Raw genomic sequence first — 24,717 nt, 5'->3', positions numbered from 1 at the left:
AAGGAGACTATTCTATTAGAAAGGAAAGGCTTTAACAAAACAAAAAAAAGTAAGCTCTCCACCAAGAGAAGTCTTTGCAGAAATCTGATTGGCTGTGCTGCGGGGTGCCTGGATGCAGGCTGCCTGACAGTCTTTACAAACCACGGGCTGGGGAAGGAAGCCACTTGCTAGCCCATGTAAAGCCCTAAGTTCCATCCTGCAGAAGGAGGAGGAGAAGGAAAGTTTCACAGGTACAGATATTTCAGTTCCACAAACTCAAATATACAGATACACCTAAGTGTGTGTGTGTGTGTGTGTGTGTGTGTGTGTGTGTGTGTGTGTGTGTGTGTGTGTGTGTGTGTGTGTGTGGTCATCCACGTATTTTTCTGTCTGCCACTCTTTTAGAGGAGGGTGGAGATATTAGAAAGCACAAGGCCTCATTTGGCTTCTAGTGGTTTCTAGTAATTTTTGTTTCTGGCCTATTTGGTCTCATTATTCTTGTAGAAAAATTAACACATTACCAGGAAACAACAGAAACAGCTGACTGAAGCAAAAGTCTTCCTGTTCTGATTTGCCGAGTGGAAGATACAGTTTGATGAAGTCATCTCATTCTTCATTTCACACCGTGAAGCAACTTTTACTTCTTAGCCTAAGAGTCTTCACTTGCTTCAAGTTGAAATGAAGCACTCGGGCTGGAGTGTGTCCAGCAAGATTCCATCCCCAGCATCTGGAAAATTATTCAAATGAAATATTCTTTGCTTTGCAAATCTAGATATTACTTAGATACATTTGAGATACATTTGAGATTGTATGTGAGTTGCTGGAATTGAAGTGAGATTTCTAGCTGTGAATTCTGGCGTTGTTTTATACTGCATTGGGCTCGCTCTCTCTCTCTCTCTCTCTCTCTCTCTCTCTCTCTCTCTCTCACTCTCTCTCTCTCTCTCTGTCTCTGGTGTATGGTATGTGTGTGTGCATGTATCTTTGTGTGTGTATAACATGACACATGTGAAGAGAGCTGTTGAGGATTGGTTCTGTTCTTCCATCCTATGAGTCTTGAGGATCTAACACATGTCACCATGCTTGGCAATCATGCGTTAGCTGCCTGGGCCACTTCCACTTTCATTTGTGCTTTGTGTATTGTTTGTTATTTTTGTTCTTTCCTCTCTGGCTGTCTCTCTCTGTGCCTCCCTCCCTTATTGCCCCTATCCCTACAAAACTGGGGTATGACTTGTACACTGATAGGTAAAGGGAAGACCATGTCAAGACATATATATCCCAGACAGATCTCAAACTGTTAATTCTCCTGCCTTCACCTCCAAAGTATGGGTACTCTAGGGATGTGCAGCTATGAATTCTTGACCACAGGCAAGTGGCTTTCTCCCTTGGGTTTTTCACTCAAGTTGATGGATTTGGACGTGGATATAATAGTGCTCTTGTCTTTACAGAACTGCCTAGAAATCTTGTGTAGGCATGGAGGGCTAGAGCCGGAAAGGAGAGACAAGTGCAATCGGACTGTGCATGATGTTGCCACTGATGACTGCAAGCATTTGCTGGAGAATCTGAGTGAGTGATGTTTTAGCCTGCCTATCCTGCCACGCACAGGGGCTCTGGAGCACCTGGAAAGATACTGGCGCATCTATAATGACTCACCTGCTTCTTTTGAGCCTTAGTTATTGCAAAAACACTTCTGAGGATACCATTGCCTTTTTCCCTCAAGTAAAATTACTGTGCAGGTCTTTGCTGCACAAATAGTGTCAGCTCTGTCTTAGACTTTACTGAGAGAACAATGGAAATGATTACCCTCACCCCCAACCCAATCCCACCCCAATTCTTTGGAGATACTGGAATTGCAGGTAAGACTTTCCAGCTGTGCACTCTGCAGCAGCTGAACTGATGATAACTCCAGCACTTGGTTACTTACTGTGGGCCTTTGCAAATAATTTATGATGTCATGGTCTCCTCCAGCTCTCTAAGTTCATGCTCCTCAGTGCATTTTATGAAAAATCCCCCTGTAGCCTTATGAGTATGGAATGACAGATCATAGAAAATATAATAACATGTCAGTTATCTCTCAATCTAGCTGTTAAGACAGATGTTTCAGTAATCATTATCTTTAGGACATGCCACTTGAACATCTAAAATAATGTTGTAACCTCTAATTGCACACTCAGAGATGGATCCATCTTTCCCTTTCTTTCCTCCTTCTCTTCCCTCTCTTGCTTCCCTTCTCCCTCCTTCCCTTCTTTCCTCAAGTCCCCCTTTTCCCCCTCCCTTCTTTTTTCTTCCTTTTTCCTTCTAAACAGAGCCTCACTTTATAACATTATCATACCTGAAACTAAGTACCAGACTGCCTTCAAACTCACAGTGATCCTTCTGCCTCAGGTTCCAAAGTACTGAGACAATAGGTGTGAACCAGTAGAGCTATGTTAGATATGTATCCCAGATCCACTCCCTGCCCCACTAACCCCTCTCCCAGCCTCATGTACTTTCATTTTAATAACTTGCATGGCCCAATTTGCTCTGCCCATAGATGTATGGGCATGTGATATTCACCAGACCATGTTTGACCTACCAGAGACCAACCTCATCCTTAAAGAAAACTGGCTTTGCCTCCTGAAGCAACTACCCAAAGCTCCTCATTTAGGGGCGGGTGCTCATAAGCCCCTCCTACATAGATGATAGAATGTTGACTTGTGCAGGTCTAGGCAACCACAGTGACTGGATTCCTAAGTGAATAGTCCTGTCATGTCCAGAAAACTGTTTTGCCTTGGTCCTCCATGGCCTCTGGCTCTCTTAACTTTTTTTCCTTCTCTCTGACCAGTAGTAAATTTTGCATTTACTGTTGCTGTCCGTATGTGGTCTGAGATAAAAATTTCGAGGTCAGTTTTATGTTGTATCTATTTAGCAAAATAATAGGTTAAGTCCTGGGGACTGTGAGTTTCCTAAGGGTTCTTGGTCAGATTTACGCATCAGCCAGGCATTTCTTCCTGTGGAGTGGACTTTAGATCCAATCAGAAAGTAAATTGATACTCAAAATATACATTGCCTCTATTGTGCCCAATAAGAGTATCTTCCCAGTTTGGTTGTTATTGTAGCTAATAGATTTGGGAAGAACGTCTACATGAGGATTTACGGAGATCAAGTTGGCTCATTTGCATGTCTGTGGGGGATCATCTTGAGTGTTAATTGATATAAATTGACCCAGGCCACTGTGGGTATCATTATTTCCTAGGCAGAAGGTTCTAGAATAATATAAGAAATAGAAAGTCTAACTGAATATAGCTAAGAAGAAAGCAAGAAAAGATCCATGTACACTTTCTTCTCTTGACTGTAGATGTAAGTTCCTGACTTGTCTTCCCAGAAACGAAGGGCTGTAACATAGAATTGTAACCCAGAAAAGCCTTTCCTCCCCTGCATTGCTTTTGTTATGGTATTTGTCTCAGCAACAGAAATGAAACTACTCACTCATTATAAGGACTTATTACAGCTAGAGGATAATACATATAATGTGATTTTTAGCTTTCACCAGCTGCTTTGTTGAGACTAGATTGTACAAAGATTTAGGGATATCTGTTAAAATATAAATCTTCCAGCTGAAAGGTAAAAATGGTGGGTAACACCTAGGATTATAGCAGAAAGAGCCATAAGAAGAATTTTGGTTCCAAAGATACTGAATGAAGCGTCAACAGAAATCCATGATTGACAAATGTAGAGTAGAAAAGAAGGACATCATAGGTCATTCCAAGGGATCTGGGAGTTGCCACCCCCCATTCCAGGGAGAGCTGTCAGAGGTGAAGCTGACATGGTTAACAAAGGTCAGGAGTTACTTGGATGTGTGGTTTTGAGATGTCTGTGTCAAGTCAGCAGGAACTCTAAGGGGAAAGATGAACTATATGTGTGAGTTTGACAGTCAGCAGTCTGTCAGAGATAGTTATAGAGCTGAGATGAGAAGTCTGTGGAGGAATGACAGTAAATCCAGAAGACAATTCTGATAGGCTACCATTAAAAAGTGTTGATAAAGTCAAGGAGCCTGAGGAAGAAGAATATTAAGGAGAGAAGAACAGAGGTATGGAGGGCCCAGCATCCTGTGTTAGAAGCAGAGGACATGTATGTTAGCTGCTGGAGGTAAGATATACAACTGTCAACTGGAAAATAAAATAATGGTAAGTTAGTGGAAAAGCCATTTGAAAAGGGGGAAATTACCCCTGAGATGTTCTGCCAGAGCCTGACCAATACAGATGTGGATGCTGGCAGCCGACCATTGGACTGAGCATGGGGACCCCAATGGAGGAGCTAGGAATGAAGAAGCTGAAGGGGTTTGCAACCCCATAGGAAGAACAACATTATCAACCAACTAGACCCCCCAGACCCTTGCAAGAGCTCTGAATGACTAAACCATCAACCAAAGAGCACACGGGGAGGGACCCATGGTTCCATCTGCATATGTAGCAGAGGATGGCCTTATCTGGCATCGATGGGAGGGGAGGCCCTTGGTCCTATGGAGACTTGATGCCTCAGTGAAGGGGAATGCTAGGGCGGTGATGTGGGGTGGGTGGGTGGATGGGTGGGGGAGCACCCTCACAGAAGGAGGTGGGAGTGGGATAGGATAGAGGGGTTCCAAAGGGGAAAACAGGAAGGGGAATAACATTTGATTGGTTAATAAATAAAATAACCAATAAAAATAAAAATATTAAAAAGGGGGAAATTATACATTTAGTTTTATATTTCAATTATTATATTAAAATTAAAGTTTCCCTTGTTTTTATATATTTTCAATTTGCTATTTGAGAATTTCAGACATGCCTACAATGTATTTTGATGATATTCACCACCACTCCCAACTCAGCCTGTGTAACCTCTCTCATGCTCCACTCTCAAGTTTTTTATTTTTAAATAACACTCTGAATCTAGTCAGTACTGGCCATTAGGTATGGTTGTTAGATCATTCACTGAAAGCATTTTATTTTAGTATTAAAGCATACTACCTAATTCTTTCACTATGTGGGAAAGCCTTTAGTAAGCTTCCACTCATTGAATTTTGTGGATTCTTGGTAAAACACAATCTAGCTTTGCTGTGTCCTCTATGACTTTAGTTCTTGAGTATCTGAACATACTTGGAAAGTAAACTCAACACAGGATCTGACAGATACTGTTACATTTTTATAATTTTATATTATCATTTTATTTATACCTCATTGGGTAAACACTTTTGAGCAATTTCATCGAATAGCTCTAAAGTCTTCAGCTTTGTTTTTATAATAGAAGTATTTATATTCAACAATGTATTGAATATTAAAATTTATTAAATATAGCAGTATGACACAGAAGATTCCAGAACCAACACAAGCGATTTTTAGTAAACATAATTGAGCTTATGAGAACAAAAGTGCATGTGTACCAACTCAGTTGATATCCTTTAGATGGGAAATTTCATCCAAATCTTCTGCTGTTGCGGGGGAGGGTAGAGCTGAGCAGTAGAAGGCTAGCTCACTGTGCACTAAGCCCTGGGAGCCAGAAGTTCCTGGTACAACACTGAACACTTATCAAACACTCACTGGAATTTATCATTCTGAGTTGAATTCATAGCATCCCTTCCAAACCAAAAAGAATTTACTCTCCATGAAAATTCTCTGTAGATTTTCTGCCTTTTATGGAACACTGAGGGATAGCAAGACTAGGGACATTTACCAAGTTCACATAGCAAGGAGAAGGCTGCTCAGACTGAGCTCTGTGTTGACTCTCAGGGGACTGTTCTAAGCCTACTGACCTTTGGACTGTGTTCTCACTTGCTCATGACGTTATATATAAATATAAGGACAACATAAAGAACTCTAGATGAAAGGAGGACTCCTGGTTTTTCCAACTTATCCAACTTCCTTTTTTTTAAACAGCTTGAGAATCTTGCCGCAGGGAAGAGTCAATGAAGTAGAAAGGCTGAGATACAAGGAATGATAAATGGTTCACTTAAATGCTTCCAAAGAAACTGTGGGGAGACCAGGAGACCAGTATTTGCTACAATACAAGAAGGCTCAGCTTGATATTGAATAAGATAGCCGTCTTTTGATTTATCTTTAAAATCTTCCGAACTGCTATTTTATTTAGTAGCTTGGCTTTCTTTTCCCCCTATCAAGGCTGTTTCTAAACTCCCATCTCTTTGTTCTTCCAACAGATGCTCTTAAAATACCCTTAAGGATTTCCGTGGGTGAAATTCAGCCAAGCAACGATGGTTCTGACGACTTTGAATGTGAACACACAATATGCACTTTAAATATCCGCAAACAGACATCATGGGAAGATTTTTCAAAAGCAGTGAGTCAGGCTCTGACAAATCACTTCCAAGCCATCTCTTCTGATGGATGGTGGGGTCTGGAAGATGGGACACTTAATAACACGACTGACTCCTGCATCGGTCTTGGCACCAGCAGCGTACAATCCATCATGCTAGGTATAAGCAGCCTTGAAGTGAAGCGAAAGTTAAACGTCTGGGTTTATTTGTGTCTGTGGGCTTCATAGCCTGATAGTTCACTGATGAAACACATTCTAGGTTTGCTTGTGGCCGCTGCCAGTACTGAAAACCTTGAGCCTTCACAGTGAAGCCATTACATAATGTTGCCTTGTTGCTATAAAAATGCTTTTGTGCCTCAAGTAATGTTAGAGAGTAAATAGCTTGAAAGCCTTTGATGAGGCTTTGTTATTACAGCCAGATTAAGGCAAGAAACTAACCACATTATAGATGCTTGCTTAGATGAACTTAGCTCCAGATTTGCCCTGAGGCCCTGCCAGGTATGTTATCCTATGATAACAGCACAGTAGAAGAGTACAGGAGTCCAATGTGGTCTAGAATTGAAAGAAACCCTTTAACGGAGTTACATTCAAACCTCCCACAGGGGATAGGTCAGAGTGGTAACAGCTTATTTCTAATGAACAGACTTACAAAGAACTTAAAAAGACAAGATCTGTTTTCCAGTGGGCACAGTAAGAACTCAAAAAATATTCCTTGTCCCTGACTTTTTTCCCCTTAGATCTAAATTAACATCTATTACAAGCATTCTTTGTAGGGTCTGTGCACGATACTTTATGAAAACACACCAAAGCCACATTGTATAAGCTACGTAGGAATTAGAAGACTTGTGCAAAGGCACGTGGCTATCGAGCAAAGCAATCAGGATTCAACTCCCAGGCTTATGAAGGTGAAAGCATACATGTCCGGCCGTCCAATAGAACCACATTTAAAAAGACACATTTAAAGGCAACCTTGACTGATGCTTTTCATGTATCAGCCTATAACAGAAGGTGTTTATAGAAGCGGGCTTGCTTTAAAATATATTCCCACTAGCTATAGAATTACTTACTTATGACAACTTTGAGATAATAGTTAACATACCACTGTGGGAGGATAAGGCAGTTTTAAAATTGCATTAAGAAAACAAGGCATGAGTGATTCTCGGGAACACATTTTGCCTGCCTAACACAGGATCATGCAGAACATGGCTCTGTGCTGAAGTCTGATATATAAAGACAAGACAGAGCTGTTCTGAAGGAGGTGGCCCTGTGCCTGCTGTTTTTTAGCTACTCTATGGGTGACAAGGAGTGGTGATTCCCAACAGCCAATGAAAGTGCTTCTGTGTACAGTGGATGCCAGATGGTTGAAGGTTCATGTTTCTCACAGAGCTGTAGCCTGCCCAAGTAGTAGTGTAGTTCTAAAAGTCATTGAGTTTTGTGGACTTAGTTTAGTCTTTAGTATAGTTTTGGTCTTTCTATAGCCAGTTTATAATCGATGTTATTTTTAACTTTCGTAAGTGAATTTTCTAAGTCACAATTAAAGGAACTTCAGCTCAGCTGAGATGCAGAAGGCTGGCGGTTATACAAGTATTGGGGCTGCACCTTGATAAATAACCTGAGATTCTTGGCCTAAGATCCTGAAACTATACCAAAAAGTTCTGGAATCTTCTCTAGAAAATGACCCAGAGACTAGATGGTGAAAAATCAGATGTTCTTCAAAGTGCTGGAACTTGATGGTGAAGTAGGCGGTGGTTTCAGGATTTAAAATTTTTGAGAACTTGACCTTGGAAACATCTAGATACGTTTTTATTTTTAGGTATCCCCATAAATTACCTTTTAAAACAAGTCTATAGAATGAATACATTTCCCCTTGATCCAGAACAAAAATGTCCCTGGGGAGGTCATTGCCTATTGTATGCCCTGTGGCCTCAGAAGCTCTGAACTCTTCAACATCTCACAGAGGAGAATGTGTCAGCCACTGTGAAAGCATCATTTAGGCTCTTTGTTACCTTGGCTCTCCATGACTACATGTTTCCCTTTCTTCAAATAGGAAGTATTCCGTGGTCAACTGGTCAGAGCTTTTCCCAGTCCCCGTGGGACTTCATGAAGAAGAAGAAGGTGGAGCAGGTCACAGTGCTCTTGTCAGGTGATGCCAAACTAGTCTAGTGCCTAAGGCATGTGTGCCTCACCATGGGCTTGCACAGGGCCAGTTCCTAAGCCTCAGTGTTCTGTCTGCTTACTTCTTGAAGTACTTGTGTGACTCCTACTATGAGACCATTAGATGTTTCCTGAAATATCTGATTAAGGGGGAGAAAAGACTTGGAAGTTAGAGTTTGTCACCCTTGGTTATGTCTACCCTGCTCATAGTGTCCTGCTGCTCTCATTATGGCCCTCATTAGAAACAACCTAAAGGCAAATTGGCATGTTACTAAGAGTAACAGACTGGTTTAAAGAGAAATGTCTGTTGTTACTGTCAACCATGATGTATGTCTGATATGATTATATTATAATGGTACATATGCCTATTAAGAAAGTGTCTACTATTTTCAGGCTATGCTTTTATTTATGACATAAGTATAATGTCACTCAATGGTCATAGCAATCCAGGAAATTCTTTTTCTGCTTACTTCTAATTTATATATAAAACTGAGTCTCTGATTGATTGTCTTGTGTAATATCTAGTTATTACTATGTGGTATATTTACTTTTTCTCAGTCCTGGATTATAAAAGACTGATGATTTATTCATGTATCTCCCATAGTTAGGAATAGACTTTCAAAAAATAAGTGTTGACTACAAATTTTAAGGTCTGAACTATACCCATGGCAATTTTTTTAAAATTGATTGTTCACACTAGAAAGCATATTGCATTTCGACCAGGGTGTTGAGGTATTGAGGAACTGGAGGTGGGGACAGAGCCTAACTAAAAGAAGGCCCTGGACTTGTACAGTGATATTTGGCAAGACTAAAGATTGGGTTATCTGTGTTATCTTTCGCTAACAAACAATGAGGCACTAAGCCCAACAGCTTGCACGCTCAGCTCCAGATGCAGCTGAACTCTGGAGGTCCTGGCAGTAATTGCTAAAAAGGTCATTCGACCTTCTTGAGGGAGTCGGGGTGGGAGGAAGCATCAACTGTGGAGCTTTCAGTCTCCCAGGGCACTAGCTGTTTAGAAACCAGTAAACAGGTGTCAAAGTCACTTTGATGTTTCTTGGCCAAATGTCAGCTCCTATAAGTCCACAAGTACCTGTTTCTTTCATGGTGGCTTGTGTGGTATCTTGATCACCTGTATTTCACAAGGAAAGGCCAATTTTCCTTCTCTGTGTGTACTTCTCACAGGTCCCCAAGAAGGCTGCCTCGGTAGTGTGACTTATACATCCATGATCCCACTTCAGATGCTGCAGAACTACCTCAGGCTGGTATGTTGGCACTGTCATCATCCCTCTTGAAACATCCAGGAGGTGGTCCATGTGGATAAGTGTGGGAACCCACATACCTTGTGTTCTGGGTTAAGACATTATTTTCTCCAACACCCCTTCCTGGCAATCTGTCTATCACTGGCCTGGATTTCTGTCACTATAATTTCTTTGTCCCAGAAGGACTACCTGTGACTACTAAAGTGCTTTAACTTATGTAGGAATGTATTACCTGCCCCTTAACACAGATGTGCCATCAAATAATAGACACAGAAAGGAATATACACGTATATCAAGATGCCTTACTCTAAGCTTTTACAATTTAAAGTTGAGTAAGTAAGTTCATATCAATTGGACTATGGATTTGGCCTCTTTTACAGAAACCAAATAGTTAGAGATTAAATAAGACCGAAGTTTATTCTTCTCACATATTTAACTTGCAGCAGGTGAGAGATCTGGGAAGGGCAAACATCCAAGTTCCAGGGCCTCAGCACCGTATCCTCCTGTTACTGCTTGCAGCCCATGGACCAGAATTTAAAGTCAGTTCCCTACTGAGCTAGCAAATGTGTCTTGCTGTGATGTAACCATGTTCCCTGCTCAAACTAGACAGTATGATCCTAATAGGAAGAAGAATATGAATATCAAAGAAATCAGTAAATTCAGATACAAAACAGACATGTAAATGGCGCATTTGTTACATACTTTTAATAGATGTAGGTAATATGCCAAGTGTTTTCATTTGTCTTGTTTATTCATAACATCCCTACAAGATTGGTAATATTACCTTCATTTTAAATAAGTAAGGCAAAAAGAGGTTAAAAGGATCAAGGCAGTGCACGTAGTTACTTACGAATGATGGAATTGCCTATATCCCCTGTGTCTGAGTGAGAGCTGAGTGAAATTATTATGAACACCATAAGACAATAAGTAAATGAAAGCTCTCCTGGCCCCCTTAGGCAGCCATTAAAAAATAGTGAGATTGGGACTTTACACAAGTTGTTTCCATCAGATTTAAATTAATGTTTCTGTAAAGCTATACATTGATAAAGCTGACTGATAAAGGCTGGACCCACCTTGTACCGTCAGACAGGGAGAGCTTAGTCAGGCCTCTCTGTGGGACACTTTCACTTTTCTCTCTTTGCTTTTGTTTTCTTTCCCTTCAAAACATCTAATATGCTCAAGAGGAAGAACTCTAGGTAATTCTTTACTTAAGAGAAAGATGAGGGTGTATCCCCCTGACTATCAGGAAAGCCTAGGCCACTTCCTCCTTCCTCCCTCCCAACATCTCCATATTAAGCAAAGGTTTGACCAAGGGCTAAATTGTCTCAGTCCAAAAACTATGACAGTTTTAAAGATCTTGTTGGGCTTTATGTTACTATTACTGTGATGAGACACCATGGCCAAAAGAAATTTAGGGAGGAAAGGGTTTATTTTGCTCACAGTTCCATAAAACGGTTCATCATCAAAAGCAGTGAGGGCAAGAACTTGGAGATAGAAGCGGTGGCCATAGAAGCATGCTGTTCATTGGCTTGCTGAACCTGCTTCTTACAGAATTTAGTACTATCAGCCCAAGGGTGGCCTAATCCACAATGGGCTGGCCTCTCCCCTAAGAGTCACTTATCAAGAGTATGCTCCTCTGGCTTGTCTATAGCTAGATCTTATGGCAACAACTAAGCCAGATATTTTCCTTTTATTTTAGTGGTTCTGTTCTCTTGTTAATTACAGCCAATTTTTTGAGCTTCAGCTGAACAGACACCATATATTCTTTACACAGAAGACTAGGTAGAACATTTGTTTCCCTGTGAAACATCACAAAGCAGGCTTCTATAATCTGCAAGGCTCTCAACATTTGTACCTCCCAAGACAGCTTCCACAGACCAGCTCACTGATCTCTCAACACTCAGTGGCTTTTCTTGCCCAAAGTGCCAAAATCCTTCCATCGCAACTCTAGAACAACATGGTCAGGTGTGCGACAGGGATACCCCACTCCTGGTACCAATTTGTCTTGGTTATTGTTACTATCACTGTGATGAAACACCATTACCAAAAGCAACTTGGTAAGGTTCCCTTGGAGAGGAAAGTTCTATTTCACTCACAGTTCCATATAACAGTTCATCATCAAAAACAGCAAGGGAAGGAACCTGAAGGCAGGAGCTGATACAGCAGTCATGGAGGAGGCTGCTTCCTGGTTTGCTCAGCTACTCTACAGAACCTAACACTACAAGCCCAGGTATGGCCCCACCTAAAATCGACTGGGCTTTCCCCTCAAGAATCACTAATTAGGAAATGCTCTTACCTCTAGTCTTGTGGAAACATTTTCTTAACAGAGATTTCTTCCTCTCAGATTACTCTAGCTTGTGTCAAGTTGACATAAAAGTAGCTGCTACATTTTATTTTGTAACACTTCATTCCATTAAATAGAGAAATGCTCCAGTGAACTGACAAAGAAGTATGGTTTTATAAACACAGAAGAGCTAAAGCTAAGGCAAGAGAATTGCTGTAAATTCAAGGGAAGCCTAGGTTACAAAACAGAGAGACTCTATCTCAAAACGACAAAAAACAAACCCACAAAAACATAGGGCTTTGGCTTTTATAGTTTCAGTAAACATCTATCTATCTATCTATCTATCTATCTATCTATCTATCTATCTATCTATGTATATAGTGACTTTGCATATATAAATTATGTTTGTGTTTCTTTTATGTCTATTTTATAAAGAGGGACCTCAAAAAATGGTTGCGAATCACAGAACACAAAGGAATCCAGTTTCCCTTTTCTTTTTAATATCCCAAATGCTAGTTGACCAGACTCCTACATCATTCCGTACATTCTATCTCCACTGGTAGTTCTGTTCTAATTTCAAGTATTACCAATCATTGCTATTAGTTCTTGTGCTTTCTCATCGAATAGTGTACAGTTGCAGGGCTCCTGTTTCAAATGTGTACATCACATACCTGGGAGTGACTTTTGAGACTGATGATAGTTCAGGAGCAGTTTAGGTGACTAAGTTGACAGGAGCACCCATTCATGCCTCAAAGACAGTAAATAATTTCTTTGAAATTGTGTGTCAGAAGAGGCTGAAATGAAATTGCTTGCCGTAAAGCATGCACTTTTAAGTGACAGCTATCCAAATTTTAAATGGCACAGTAACACCCTATTATTTTTCCAGTCTTTCTTGCATTTAATGTCTCAGCATAGCTGACCTCAAACTGTTCCTGCACAGCAGCCCTTATGAAGACTATGTATGGCAAGTGGAATAGCAAACACAAGTTGGAGTTTTATTGCCTTAAAATACCACAAGTCTGAAGGCATATCTCAGTTGCCACATGGACAGCAATGGACAGCTCTTGTATTAATTCTCATTCTGTAGGAAAACATCATAGGAGAAAAAATTAAAAATGGATGGGCCATTGCTGAGGTTGCTTGATCCCAGAGTCACTGTGCTTCACAAAGCCCTGATTGACATGTGATGTGGGACCCCAACATCATGTGAGGACACAGAATAAATCTGATTAATATTGGTCATAGTAGTGAGGCTAGTATACCTTTACTAATAAACAAAAGTGTCACATTGTAGCAGAATAATTTTGGTGACTGATTCAAGCTATAATCTTAGAAGTTGAATTTGATTTCATTTTTCAAACAGATTTCCTTTCTACCATCAGCTCCATCCACAACAGTATTAGCTTCCCTATCAGTCCAGGTAGCTGGAGAGCCCTCTGCTGGAGGCATGGAGCATGGCACATGATTTTATATTAGACCTTCAGAGTTTGATCTTTAGAGCAATGTGATATAACTCTGAAATGAATGAGTTGTTTTCCTGGCAAAGCTTTTCATAGGCCTACCAATCTCGACGAACTAGCTATAATTTGTTTCACTAACTAATTTTTGTTGGTGGCAAATGATAATCAATATACCTACATATCATTTAATCAAAGAGAAAAAAATTAGCAAGAGAGTTGGTAATGCGTGAAAGGTAAAGAGATCATTATGGGAAAGTATATTTTAAACTACAAAGGATCAGGACTTTTGTATAATTGCTTTCTCCTTACCTACACCAGTAAACTTGTTTATCTTCTATTGTACTTCATGGAGAGTATTAGAAAGCATAAACATAAAGAGTTTACTGCGAGTAAAAAAGGTCCTTTCAATAAACTTTAAATTGTTTCCTGTCCTTTACACCCTAAAAAAGTCTATGTGCTAACAGGTGAGTGCGGCTGTTTGTAGCTTATCTCGGAAGCTGGACCCTTTGCCGTTACATGATCTCAGAGTCAGCCTCTGGGAAGTGCAAACAGCTTGACAGGAGAGCTGTAATGAATAGAGCGCTCTTGTTTTCTGCAGCAAAACAAGACTAAATTGCAAGGCCAGTTGAAAATCTCAGGGGCAGAATATTCAGTAAATCCTGGAAATCTGTATCCCATTTCACCGGCGTGAAACAATCCTTTCCTTGTGAAAGAATTTCTATTTGGCAATTCAGAGCGATTTGGGATTAATTCGGAGAGCTGGAGAGTTTGGGGGTAGAATTGCACCCGGACATCAATAGCTAGCACACAATTTACCTCTAAGGTGCTTTTTGAAAAGTGACAAAACCTCAGAAAAACAGAACTGAGGTATCCATTTACGAGACGCTGATACTCCCCCACTGCCTTGGGAGTATTAGGCTCATTTTTTTCTGACCCCTCCTTGAAGTGAGGTAGGGAACACTGTCACCCCTCCCTTACATCTGTCCAGTGATTCAAAACTACAAGATTGACACCAGTGAAAAACCTGAGCACTTGAAAAGACAGGTTCCACTTTGACTGCACAGTGCACATCTGCGCTATCAGTGCGAGCCCTTCCATATCCATTAGACAGCGTAGAAACACCTGAGTAAAGAAGTTGATGAAGATTGGTGAGACCATGCTGAAGCTTGAGAGCTGCATTACTCACGAACTCTTCTGTGGGGCTGGAGAGAAACAACTGCCATTCATCTTTATGCACTTATCTGCCTTATTGGACAGCAGGGTCCTGCAACCATTGTTGGAGCCTGTAGTTTAATCAATGACTTATAGACATGAGTCAGTTATTCATCCAGTGGCCTAAGGGGCTTTAGCTTGTGAAGTGAATCCAGGAGTGGCACCCACTTCTTGTATTAGTGTAACAAATTCTCCATGGTTTTACAGCATTAAACAATAAAACATTAATGCTACACCTGTAGGAGAATACTGTCATTCTGGAGATGCTGCTTTAACAAATGTCAGACTAGATGGCTTACAGAAGTTATTTATAGTCATTCTTCTAGAGGCCAGGATATTCAAGGGTAGTACAGTGAGGTGAGGGTCTGTTTCCTGGTTCTAGATAGTATCCTCTTACTGTGTTCTAATATGATAGGAAGGGCAAGGGGTTTTGCCCTATTACTTTTCATAAGTGTACTGATATGTGCTGTCATAATCAGGGTGACTATTACTACAATGAAACATCACAATCAAAATAAGTTCAGGAAGAAGGGGTTTGTTTTGCTTATACTTTCATAGCATTATTTATCATAGAAGGAATTCAGGGCAAAAACTCAAATAGGGCAGGAACCTGGATCCATGAGCTGATTCAGAGGCTGTGGGAAAAACGATGCTCTCTCACTTCTAGATGGTTTGCTCATTCTGCTTTCCTATAGAACCCAAGACCACCAGTGCAGGGATAGCACCGCCCACAATGGGCAGGCCTTCCCATATAAATGACTAAGTAAAGAATAGCATACAGCTTTGCCTATAGCCTGACCCTATGGAAGCATTTTCTCCATTGGAGCTCCCTTCCCTCAGATGACTCTAGCTTGTGTCAAATTGAAATAAAAGCCAACCAGCTCAACTCTTAGGAAAGCCATTCCTAATTTTACTACCTTAGATCTAGTCAGAATTTCTACATATGCATGGGAGGGGGCAAATACAGATCCTAGCCATAGAGAAACCAGACCAATAGAATATGGGAAATTCTCGAGACTGCAAAGAGATAAAACTGTGAAATCAAGAAATGTGTAGCAAAATCTGGGCAAGGATGAAAAAGAATAGTGTTGGAAAGCCCATGATTGAAGTAAGGAACTAGACGAGTAATTGAAGATGTGTGACATGAGACTGTACTCAGTCTTTGGTGTTTAGGATGTTACATTCCACTATCGTGCCTCAGGTAGGCATTAGTAAGTTCGTACTGAAGGCTTACCAATAACAGAATAGTATTTAACTTCAAGAAAAGTCACTCATGGCTACCAGAAACATGGCCTTACATACCCTAACAGTCAGTTCTAAGCTCACCATCAAGGGACCCCTGAAGAATGATCCTTTTTAGCTTCCCTCTCTAGCTCACAGAGTAACGACTGGCAGGTAGTCCTTGTGTGCCCCTGTACCCTGAATGTATTCCTGCAGCTTCTGTATACATATCTTAGTTTCCAGGGGAGAGGAGGCACAGTTCAAGTTTTTAAGGACTTCACAAGTCTAGTAAATATTCCTATTCTCAAATAGCTCTCTATTCTCTTGGATGCCTGGGGATAATTGGGACCTCTGTCCTTGTGTACCACCCCTTCCTTTGTCAAACTAGCATCTTTACCCAGGATTCTTCTTGGTTTTGAACAGGTTGAGCAATATCACAATGTCATTTTCCATGGCCCAGAAGGAAGCTTGCAAGACTACATAGCAAATCAGCTTGCCCTCTGCATGAAGGTATTGAGTACTTCCCTACTATTACTATTCTTTTTAAACTGGGAAGACTATAGAACTAATGTCCCTGTTTTGTTATCCCAGCACAGACAGATGGCTGCAGGATTCCCCTGTGAAATAGTGAGAGCTGAGGTGGATTCAGGTTTCTCCAAGGAACAGCTAGTAGACGTGTTCATCAGTAATGGTAAGAAGCTTTCTAAGAGCTGGCTTATGATAACTCACAGGCATGTTCTTCACTGAAGCCATTTCAAGGAAATAACCTTCATAATCATTCTAGTCGTTCAGTGGTTATGGAGTGAAAATTGGGAGCCCAAGTGAACACTTGCAAAAGCGATTTCTGTCTATGCTACTGTATTAGTTGGTCATCCTGAGTTTTCTTCTTTCTTTTTACAAACCACTCATTGTTTTGAGCATACTTTTCAACTCTCAGCAGTGATCCAGCAAGAGAAGAGCTAGTGCAAGCAGCTTCCTTTAGTAGGACGGCATATCACATTTTGACATTGCCTAGGACTGGTGCTGCATGTTGATAAAAATGAAATAAACTGAGGTTGCGTACATTTTGTCATCCACACATTTCCTGTAAAGGTGTACTTGGTATTTTCATACCTGGAGTAAGCTTTTGTCTCCAGCTGCTCATTAGCATGACATCAATGATCATTTTGGTAAATACATTGCATACACCAGTTACCTCACTTGATCTCTACAGCAGCCTTCTGCAAGGAGCTGACGTTGCATCTATTCCCATCAGTTGGGTAGCAGAACTACATGTAAACATTTCTTGACATAAACTATGAGGTCTTTCACAGCTTGACAATCCAACTTTCCCTAGAGGTGATGCTGACATAACCCTCAAATGGTACAGCTGTGACACAGAGCTGAAACCATTCAATTTTAGTTCCAAGAGGTTCTAGCCACAGAGCTAGAGTCAAAGAGGATGAGTTCAGACATTCTATATTTTAACAAATAGGGCTATGCCTTGTCTTTGGACTTAGAGGAATAGGGTTACCCTGTAGCCCAGGGTTCATCTATAGACCAAGCTTAGGACAACAAAAATCATCTGCAGGTTCTAAGTCAGGAAGTAAAGTTAAAAACGAGTCTGGTAAACAACTGCTGACTCTTTAAGCCTTGAAGTACACATTGGAAGTAAGGAAGTAAGGCAGGAATCTTAATGTCTGCCTGCCTCACAGTTTACTCTTTGACCAGAAACCAGGAAATAGATTCAGAACACTATTTTCTTTCATGCAATTTCAATGGTAGCTAACATTTATTGACGTTTGCTCTGGTGTGCCCTCGTTTAAAGCCCATCTTTGTAACTAGCAGCTTTTTTTTTCTTTTTTTTTTCTTTTTTTATTAACTTGAGTATTTCTTATTTACATTTCGAGTGTTATTCCCTTTCCCAGTTTCCGGGAAAACATCCCCCTAATCCCTTCCCCCTCCCCTTCTTTATGGGTGTTTCCCTCCCCATCCTCCCCCCATTGCCGCCCTCCCCCCAACAATCACGTTCACTGGGGGTTCAGTCTTAGCAGGACCCAGGGCTTCCCCTTCCACTGGTGATCTTACTAGGATATTCATTGCTACCTATGAGGTCAGAGTCCAGGGTCAGTCCATGTATAGTCTTTAGGTAGTGGCTTAGTCCCTGGAAGCTCTGGTTACTTGGCATTGTTGTTCATAAGGGGTCTCGAACTCCTTCAAGGTCTTCCAGTCCTTTCTCTGATTCCTTCAACGGGGGTCCTATTCTCAGTTCAGTGGTTTGCTGCTGGCATTCGCCTCTGTATTTGCTGTATTCTGGCTGTGTCTCTCAGGAGCGATCTACATCCAGCTCCTGTCGGCCTGCACTTCTTTGCTTCATCCATCTTGTCTAATTGGATGGCTGTATATGTATGGGCCACATGTGGGGCAGGCTCTGAATGGGTGTTCCTTCTGTGTCTGTTTTAATCTTTGCCTCTCTATTCCCTGCCAAGGGTATTCTTGTTCCCCTTTTAAAGAAGGAGTGAAGCATTCACATTTTGATCATCCGTCTTGAGTTTCCTTTGTTCTAGGCATCTAGGGTAATTCAAGCATTTGGGCTAATAGCCCTTATCAATGAGTGCATACCATGTGTGTTTTTCTGTGATTGGGTTACCTCACTCAGGATGATATTTTCCAGTTCCAACCATTTGCCTCAGAATTTCCTAAAGTCATTGTTTTGATAGCTGAGTAATATTCCATTGTGTAGATGTACCACATTTTCTGTATCCATTCCTCTGTTGAAGGGCATCTGGGTTCTTTCCAGCTTCTGGCTATTATAAATAAGGCTAACTAGCAGCTTTTAGATAGACCATTCACTGTCCCTGGTTGGTGATCTTGACAGCACTTGAGATGATGATGTAGGTTGTACCCGTAATGCCACAGTAAGAACATAGACTAGGACACAGACCCAAGCAGTCTGGTTGGAATTTGGCTTTCCTCAATCCCAACTATTGATCTTAAAAGCTCCCCTGTGCTAACTGGCCATTTTCTCCTTTAATTATTTAATGAAAGTCTCCTATAGCTTTTCAGCTTTCAGGCTGATGTCATATCAAGGTTAGCAATGTAAAATGATTTATTCTCACCTATTCAGGGTAGATAGTCAAGTACAGACTGAGTTTGCTGTAAACATAGACAGCTAAGGAAGCTGGAAAGCAATGAGTTAAGGCATGAAGGATGCAAGGGAGACCAGTCAGTACTGCAGAGTTGATACTCAGTATCTTCTTACAAAGAACTCTCCGAATCTGAAAACTTGGAAAGAGACCCCCTGTCTTAAATCTCAGCTACCCCTGAAGGGGTTCTCTGACCCTTCTCAGGTAAGACTCTCCCTTGGAAACCTCCATAGAGTTCATGTCTTTCTCTTCACTTCACCTAACAATAGAGTAGGAGAGCTCTTCGGATTTTGGTGTTGAACCCCATGTTATATCATGAACTTGTGTGGCTTATATTCGTATTTGCTTGAGTGACTAAGTAAATGTCCTTTTGCAGGAGGTGACCCTAGAAAGAGAAAAAGGAAGAAAAGAAAAAAATAAATCGATTTTCTGGTTCAGGAAAGGAGATAGAAGTCTGAGCAGATGGTAGAGGAAGTGATAAGCCACAAGGTGGAATATGTTGACTCAGGAAAATGCAGTGTTTGGTGGTTTTGTTTTGTTTATTGTAGCACTTGGGATGCATCCCAGCACCTGGCACTGCTAGGGAAGAGCTATGCCATGAGCCCCAAGGTGAAGAGTTTGAACAATATACTTGAGTAAATTAATAAGGAAAGAGATGCATTTTCTTTTTTTTTTTTTTTCTGGGACTGGGGACCGAACCCAGGACCTTGCGCTTCCTAGGCAAGCGCTCTACCACTGAGCCAAATCCCCAACCCTTAAGAGATGCATTTTCACTTTAAATTCAGAGAAAAAGAATAGAAAAGGTTGCATTATCTCAGAATACAGAAGGATATTCTGGATTTGTCTTAGTGATTTAAAAGGATCAACACTTCCCCTCAGTTTTTTGTAGCAAAGCCATGACCAAAATGGTGAGGTTTGTCTACTGCACTCTTGTCTACAAAGACCTGAGCACTTTGGGGTCTATAGCTTGCTTTCCTCTCCCTGTGTCTAAGTTCTGCCAAATCTGCTTCTTCCTCCAACACCCTCATCCCCTTCTTCCTCCTCTATCTCCTCTCCCTCCTCTTCCTCCTCTCCCTGCTGCTACTCTTGCTGCTCTCCAGATGCCCTCTCCTTGCCCCATCATTTCTTGCTCAAGTGGTTCTGAGTCCTCGTTGCCCCCCTTATTTCCCCCTCTCTCGCTCCTTGAGCAAGTCCCCCTCCATGATTCTTGGAGAACCATTCTAGGAGACAAAAGCTCTCACAAGTATTCCCTGATATTACACTCCAAAGGCTCCAGAACGAAAGTTAAATTTCTTAGAATGTTACGGTAAGAACATTTTGATCTAGCTTGTCATTTGTGCCTACTTCTCTGGATGCCTACAACACCCTCTACCATTATTATCCTTTCAAGGGGACCCACTACTGTTAACTTGTGGCCAGAAAAAAAGGTGGTATGGAACAGGCCTAAATACCATAGCTCCTGAGCAGTACAAGGCATACTCAATGAACCCCAGGAAGGGGTTATGGGTCTGTGGGTGTCTGTGCTTTCTTCATGCAGAAAGAATTAGCTAGAAATGATCCTTTGCTGATAGAAGTCCTCACAGAAAGGGAGACAGATCCCTGCAGCCAAAAGGGCCCCTATCCTGTTGTACTGTAGCTTCCAGAGAAATAAGTTACAGGACTTGTCTGCCAACTGCACTGTTGCCTTTTTGTGTTCAAGAAGTGATCAGACAGCGTTGTAGAGAAACACACTAACCTGGGAGGTTCTGTGTGCTAGTGGATCTTAACCTCATTTTCTTCAAAGGGTAGACACAAACCTTTGGTTAGACCAGCACTTGGCTGTTGAATTTTATCTCCCACCAAGCATCATAATGCATATTTGTTCTTGTCTGCATGTCTGAGGGGTACAATGTGAAAGGGACCACAAAGAATGCATTAAAGAGTGAAATAGCCCAAGAAGCAAGAGGAGCAGAAGCTGAACCAATGTAGCTTTAAGAAGCCAACCCTTCCATGGAGAGTAAAATACAAAGGAGCCAGTGAAAAAGAGTAAGAACAAAGGAACTCCAGGAAGAATGAGGGAGCTTGCAGAGGACCATAAATCACTCTGTATCCATGTAGTTCAAGATGACATGTTCCTTCTCATTTTAGCCATGTCACATGACTCTGTTGTTTGGCTGGGAGGGTGTGAATACATATTGCAGTTGGCTCAGGCTCCTCCGCCATACAAGGTATGAAACTGGGTCATCAAGATGGATAGATGGTGGTTTAAATTACATGTGACACAAAGTTGAGGAAAAGAACAAGTTAAACACTCAGTCAATATTTCCAAATAGTGCTTTGAGTCCCTTGGAGAGATTTCATGGATAACTAAAAAAAAAAAAAAAAAAAAAAAAAAAAGCAATGGAATTATTGTAGTGATGGTAGATAAATATGCTAATTTCAGCCTCCAGAGATGAGTTGACCTCATTGAGCCCTGTGTTATTGGAGGCCATCCCTGAACTGGTCACTTTGTCACACTCAGACTGGAGTAGGCAGTATATGAAAGGGGTTATTTTCAGTCCCCCAAAGAGATGATTTAGACAGCTGTGCTAGGCTACTAGGTTCAGACAAGGGAGGTTGCTGTTGAATCAGCCGTGTAGGATTTTAACTGAAGGCTACCAGAACTGAGCTGCGAACCTCAGTGTCGGGTTAGGATTCCCAGTCTCTACAGGAGAGAAACGGGCCAGTGCACTCAACATTTGGAAGAAAAACAACAGATTCAGAAGTGAGCTTAGAAGAAGCATAGAGCAAAGGGGGCTCAAAGAGCTGTGTTCCCTGCTACCTGACAAAAGAAGTCCACAAGTAGAAATAAAATGGAGTCATTGGCATTCATTCATGCTTTAAGAAGTCTATCACAATGGAAAAACCTTAATACTCACAAATTGGTAATGAGTTCTCACTTCTGCGATTCTTTAATGACACTATGCTAAATAAATAACTCGAACTAGACTAGTTTCTCAAGGAAACGAAAACTCACCTTTGCACACACTGCACTGAAGAAAATGTCCTAGAGAGAAGTGGGAGATACTAAAAACCTGAGTCTGTAAGACCAACAGTGATAAAGACACTTTTACTGGTGATATCCTCACTAATTGACCCTTGACTGGTGCCTCATGATGATAATTGACTCCTAAGGTCAGTAGTTAGGAACAGCAACACGCACCCCCTCCCTTTACTTCTAGGCACAAACTCTTGAGTGTCTGCTCTAAATTAGGTGAGCAATGCAATCTTTCACCAAGAAAGTGAAGGCATCTTTTTCCACCCAAAAGAGAGCACCTTCTGTACTCTCCCATATCTACAAGTTAAGTTGATTTTGCAACCACTGTGATCCTTCCTCCTTATCCCCCCTTCATTTCTCTTCCACCACTACTGCCCCACATTTCATAAACATCAGACCTTACACAGACCTTCACCACATACTCTCCCCTGTACATTATTGGTCATGTGCTCTCTGCCTCCGCTAACCGTGCAGCCTCTTCTTCAATGGGAAATCACTTCTTGCCTTCAGCGCACCAGTTAGAGCTCTTGCTTCTTTTCTTTTCTTTTCTGATTATTTTTCCCCTGTAAATCTTCTTACACTGAATGTGACCTCAGAGGAGGAGTCTAATCCTCTGTATCTCCATCCTTAAAACATTTCTTAATCCTTATCCTTAAGCACTGCCACTGATAGTCAGCAGTAGGAATGACATCTCACTCTGTGTCTTCCACATCTCATTTCTGTCACCATTGTTGGGCAGCCAGAGCAGCAGGTCTTGGCCTTAGCGGCACCTCCTTGTCATAGGGAACTTGTACAAGATGGCAGCACCCAGCACATCTCTATTAATCAAAATCACTGATGATGAACAGGGTGGATCCCAGGGGATTGTACCATAGCACAGAGTGAAGATGCTGCTGCTGCTGCTGCTGCTGCTGCTGCTTACCACAGAGGTGAGGTGGTTGCTTGAACCCATTGAATTAGTGTGGTGCCACTAGGTCTGAGTTCACCACCAAGGTATTTTCTCTTACAAGTCTCCCACTCATTCGGTGCACCGATGCCTTCTAGGACTAAGCTATAACCAGCCCCTACAGTGCTAGCTGTGCCCTTTCTAAACTGCAGATGGTCTTTACCCTGTCTGTCCACTCATTACAAGGTCAGGCCTCACACTAGCCTTCCTCCTCCTCTTCCTCCCCCTTCTCTTCCTGTTTTCTTCTTCTCTGTCTTCTCCTCCTTCTTTGTTCTTTCATTCCTCCCTCCTCCTGTCCCTTCTTCCCTCCCTCCTCCCCTCCTCTTTCCCTTCCCATCTTTCCTTCTCCTTCCTCCTTTCCTTTTCCTTTTCCCTTTCCCTTCTTCCCCAAGGTATAACCAGCGCTAGGCACTTAATACCCATAATAAGGCGATACATGGATAAACATTTGTTGAAATATAACTTAGCTTTCTTAAAGATACATTCCAGCTACTGCAGCACCGTTGGGACCACTTGACATAGCCATACACCTAATGCAAATCAGAGAAAATATGGACTTCTTCAGACCTAAGTTGTAGGAAAAGAAATGTAAGACATTAGATAGATTTGCTTTTTTAAATCACTAAATAGAAAATGGTTGTTTATTGTTACTACTTTAACCAATTGTGATATATGTGTGTGTGTATGTGTATATATATATATATGTGTGTATGTAATGTATGTATGTATGTATGTATGTATATATGTGTGTATGTATGTATGTATAGTGGTATAGTGGATGGAGCAAACCCCAATAAGCAAGCTCCAACAACTTTATTTTTCTCTTAGCATTTTTATACCACCTAAGACAAAATTCTCTATGTAAGAAAAAGATTCCCTCATGACCACAAGTTACATATTCTCTAAAAACAGTAACCACAGAAACACATTCTTCAAAAATAAAATCATTACAAAAAAGGAAATTGCAACAGAATTATTGATTATATATTCTTTTTTGAAACTCATACATAACATTTCCCATCTATCTTTCTCTCCACAAGTTCATCTTAACCACAAAGCAATAATTCTTTTGTCATTGATTACCAAAGTTTAAGCTAGCCAAATCTATGGTGGCAAGTTTTTCCTCTATGCTCAGTTGATACCATTTAGTATTTACCAAGAAACAGATCATCTATATTGCATTTTATTTTTGAAGTCTTGTTCAGCTAAACTGGGTAATCCTCTATTCTCTACTGTTTCACTCAGAATAGAATTATCTACTTGTTTTTTATAAATCTGCATTTTTTTGGTGTACACTAAAACATGTGGCCATATTCCTAGATCACAAGATCTGGGAATTCAGACCCAGCTTAGAATGAAATGGATTTTTGTTGTTTGTTTGTTTGTTCTTTTGATCCTTAACTTGTCCCAAGCTTGTTTTCTCTTCCAGGAACAGTTATGTGCTTACAACACATGAAAACTCACTGCGCTCCTTTTCCAACCTAGGCAGTCCTCACTATTGTACCAGAGAGGGGGCACATTCTGCTCTTAGCTCTAACTTTATTATATCTTTTTGGCAAAACAACCTTAACCATCTCCTTAAACTTTCTATCAACTACACTAGCTTCCTAAAACTATTTAAATCAAATCAGAAATCCTTTAAAATTATTAACTCACCTAAGCAATATAATTTTATGAAAGTTCATCTTCATAATGATCTGCAAAAGAAATACAATGTCCAATAGAGTGGGCTGTCTACCAAAATGCAATCGCACCAGACTATAAGGTCTGCTTTCT

The 24,717-nt window shown here is 41.0% G+C and overlaps 1 protein-coding gene across 1 annotated transcript in view; it reads left to right on the top strand.

Moving 5' to 3' along the window:
* Cttnbp2 (cortactin binding protein 2) overlaps positions 1–24,717 on the top strand; it is a 158,230-nt gene that overhangs the window by 105,201 nt on the left and 28,312 nt on the right. Inside the window, exons 9-14 of the mRNA XM_032906912.1 lie at positions 1,425–1,542; positions 6,149–6,424; positions 8,312–8,407; positions 9,601–9,680; positions 16,278–16,364; positions 16,446–16,545. Coding sequence (XP_032762803.1) covers positions 1,425–1,542; positions 6,149–6,424; positions 8,312–8,407; positions 9,601–9,680; positions 16,278–16,364; positions 16,446–16,545 — 757 coding nt within the window. The remainder of the gene's footprint in view (positions 1–1,424; positions 1,543–6,148; positions 6,425–8,311; positions 8,408–9,600; positions 9,681–16,277; positions 16,365–16,445; positions 16,546–24,717) is intronic.

Source organism: Rattus rattus, chromosome 6, assembly GCF_011064425.1.
Source record: "Rattus rattus isolate New Zealand chromosome 6, Rrattus_CSIRO_v1, whole genome shotgun sequence".
Lineage (NCBI taxonomy): Eukaryota > Metazoa > Chordata > Mammalia > Rodentia > Muridae > Rattus > Rattus rattus.
The sequence above is the reverse complement of the archived record's forward strand: the minus strand, read 5'-3'. Positions and strand labels throughout refer to the sequence as shown.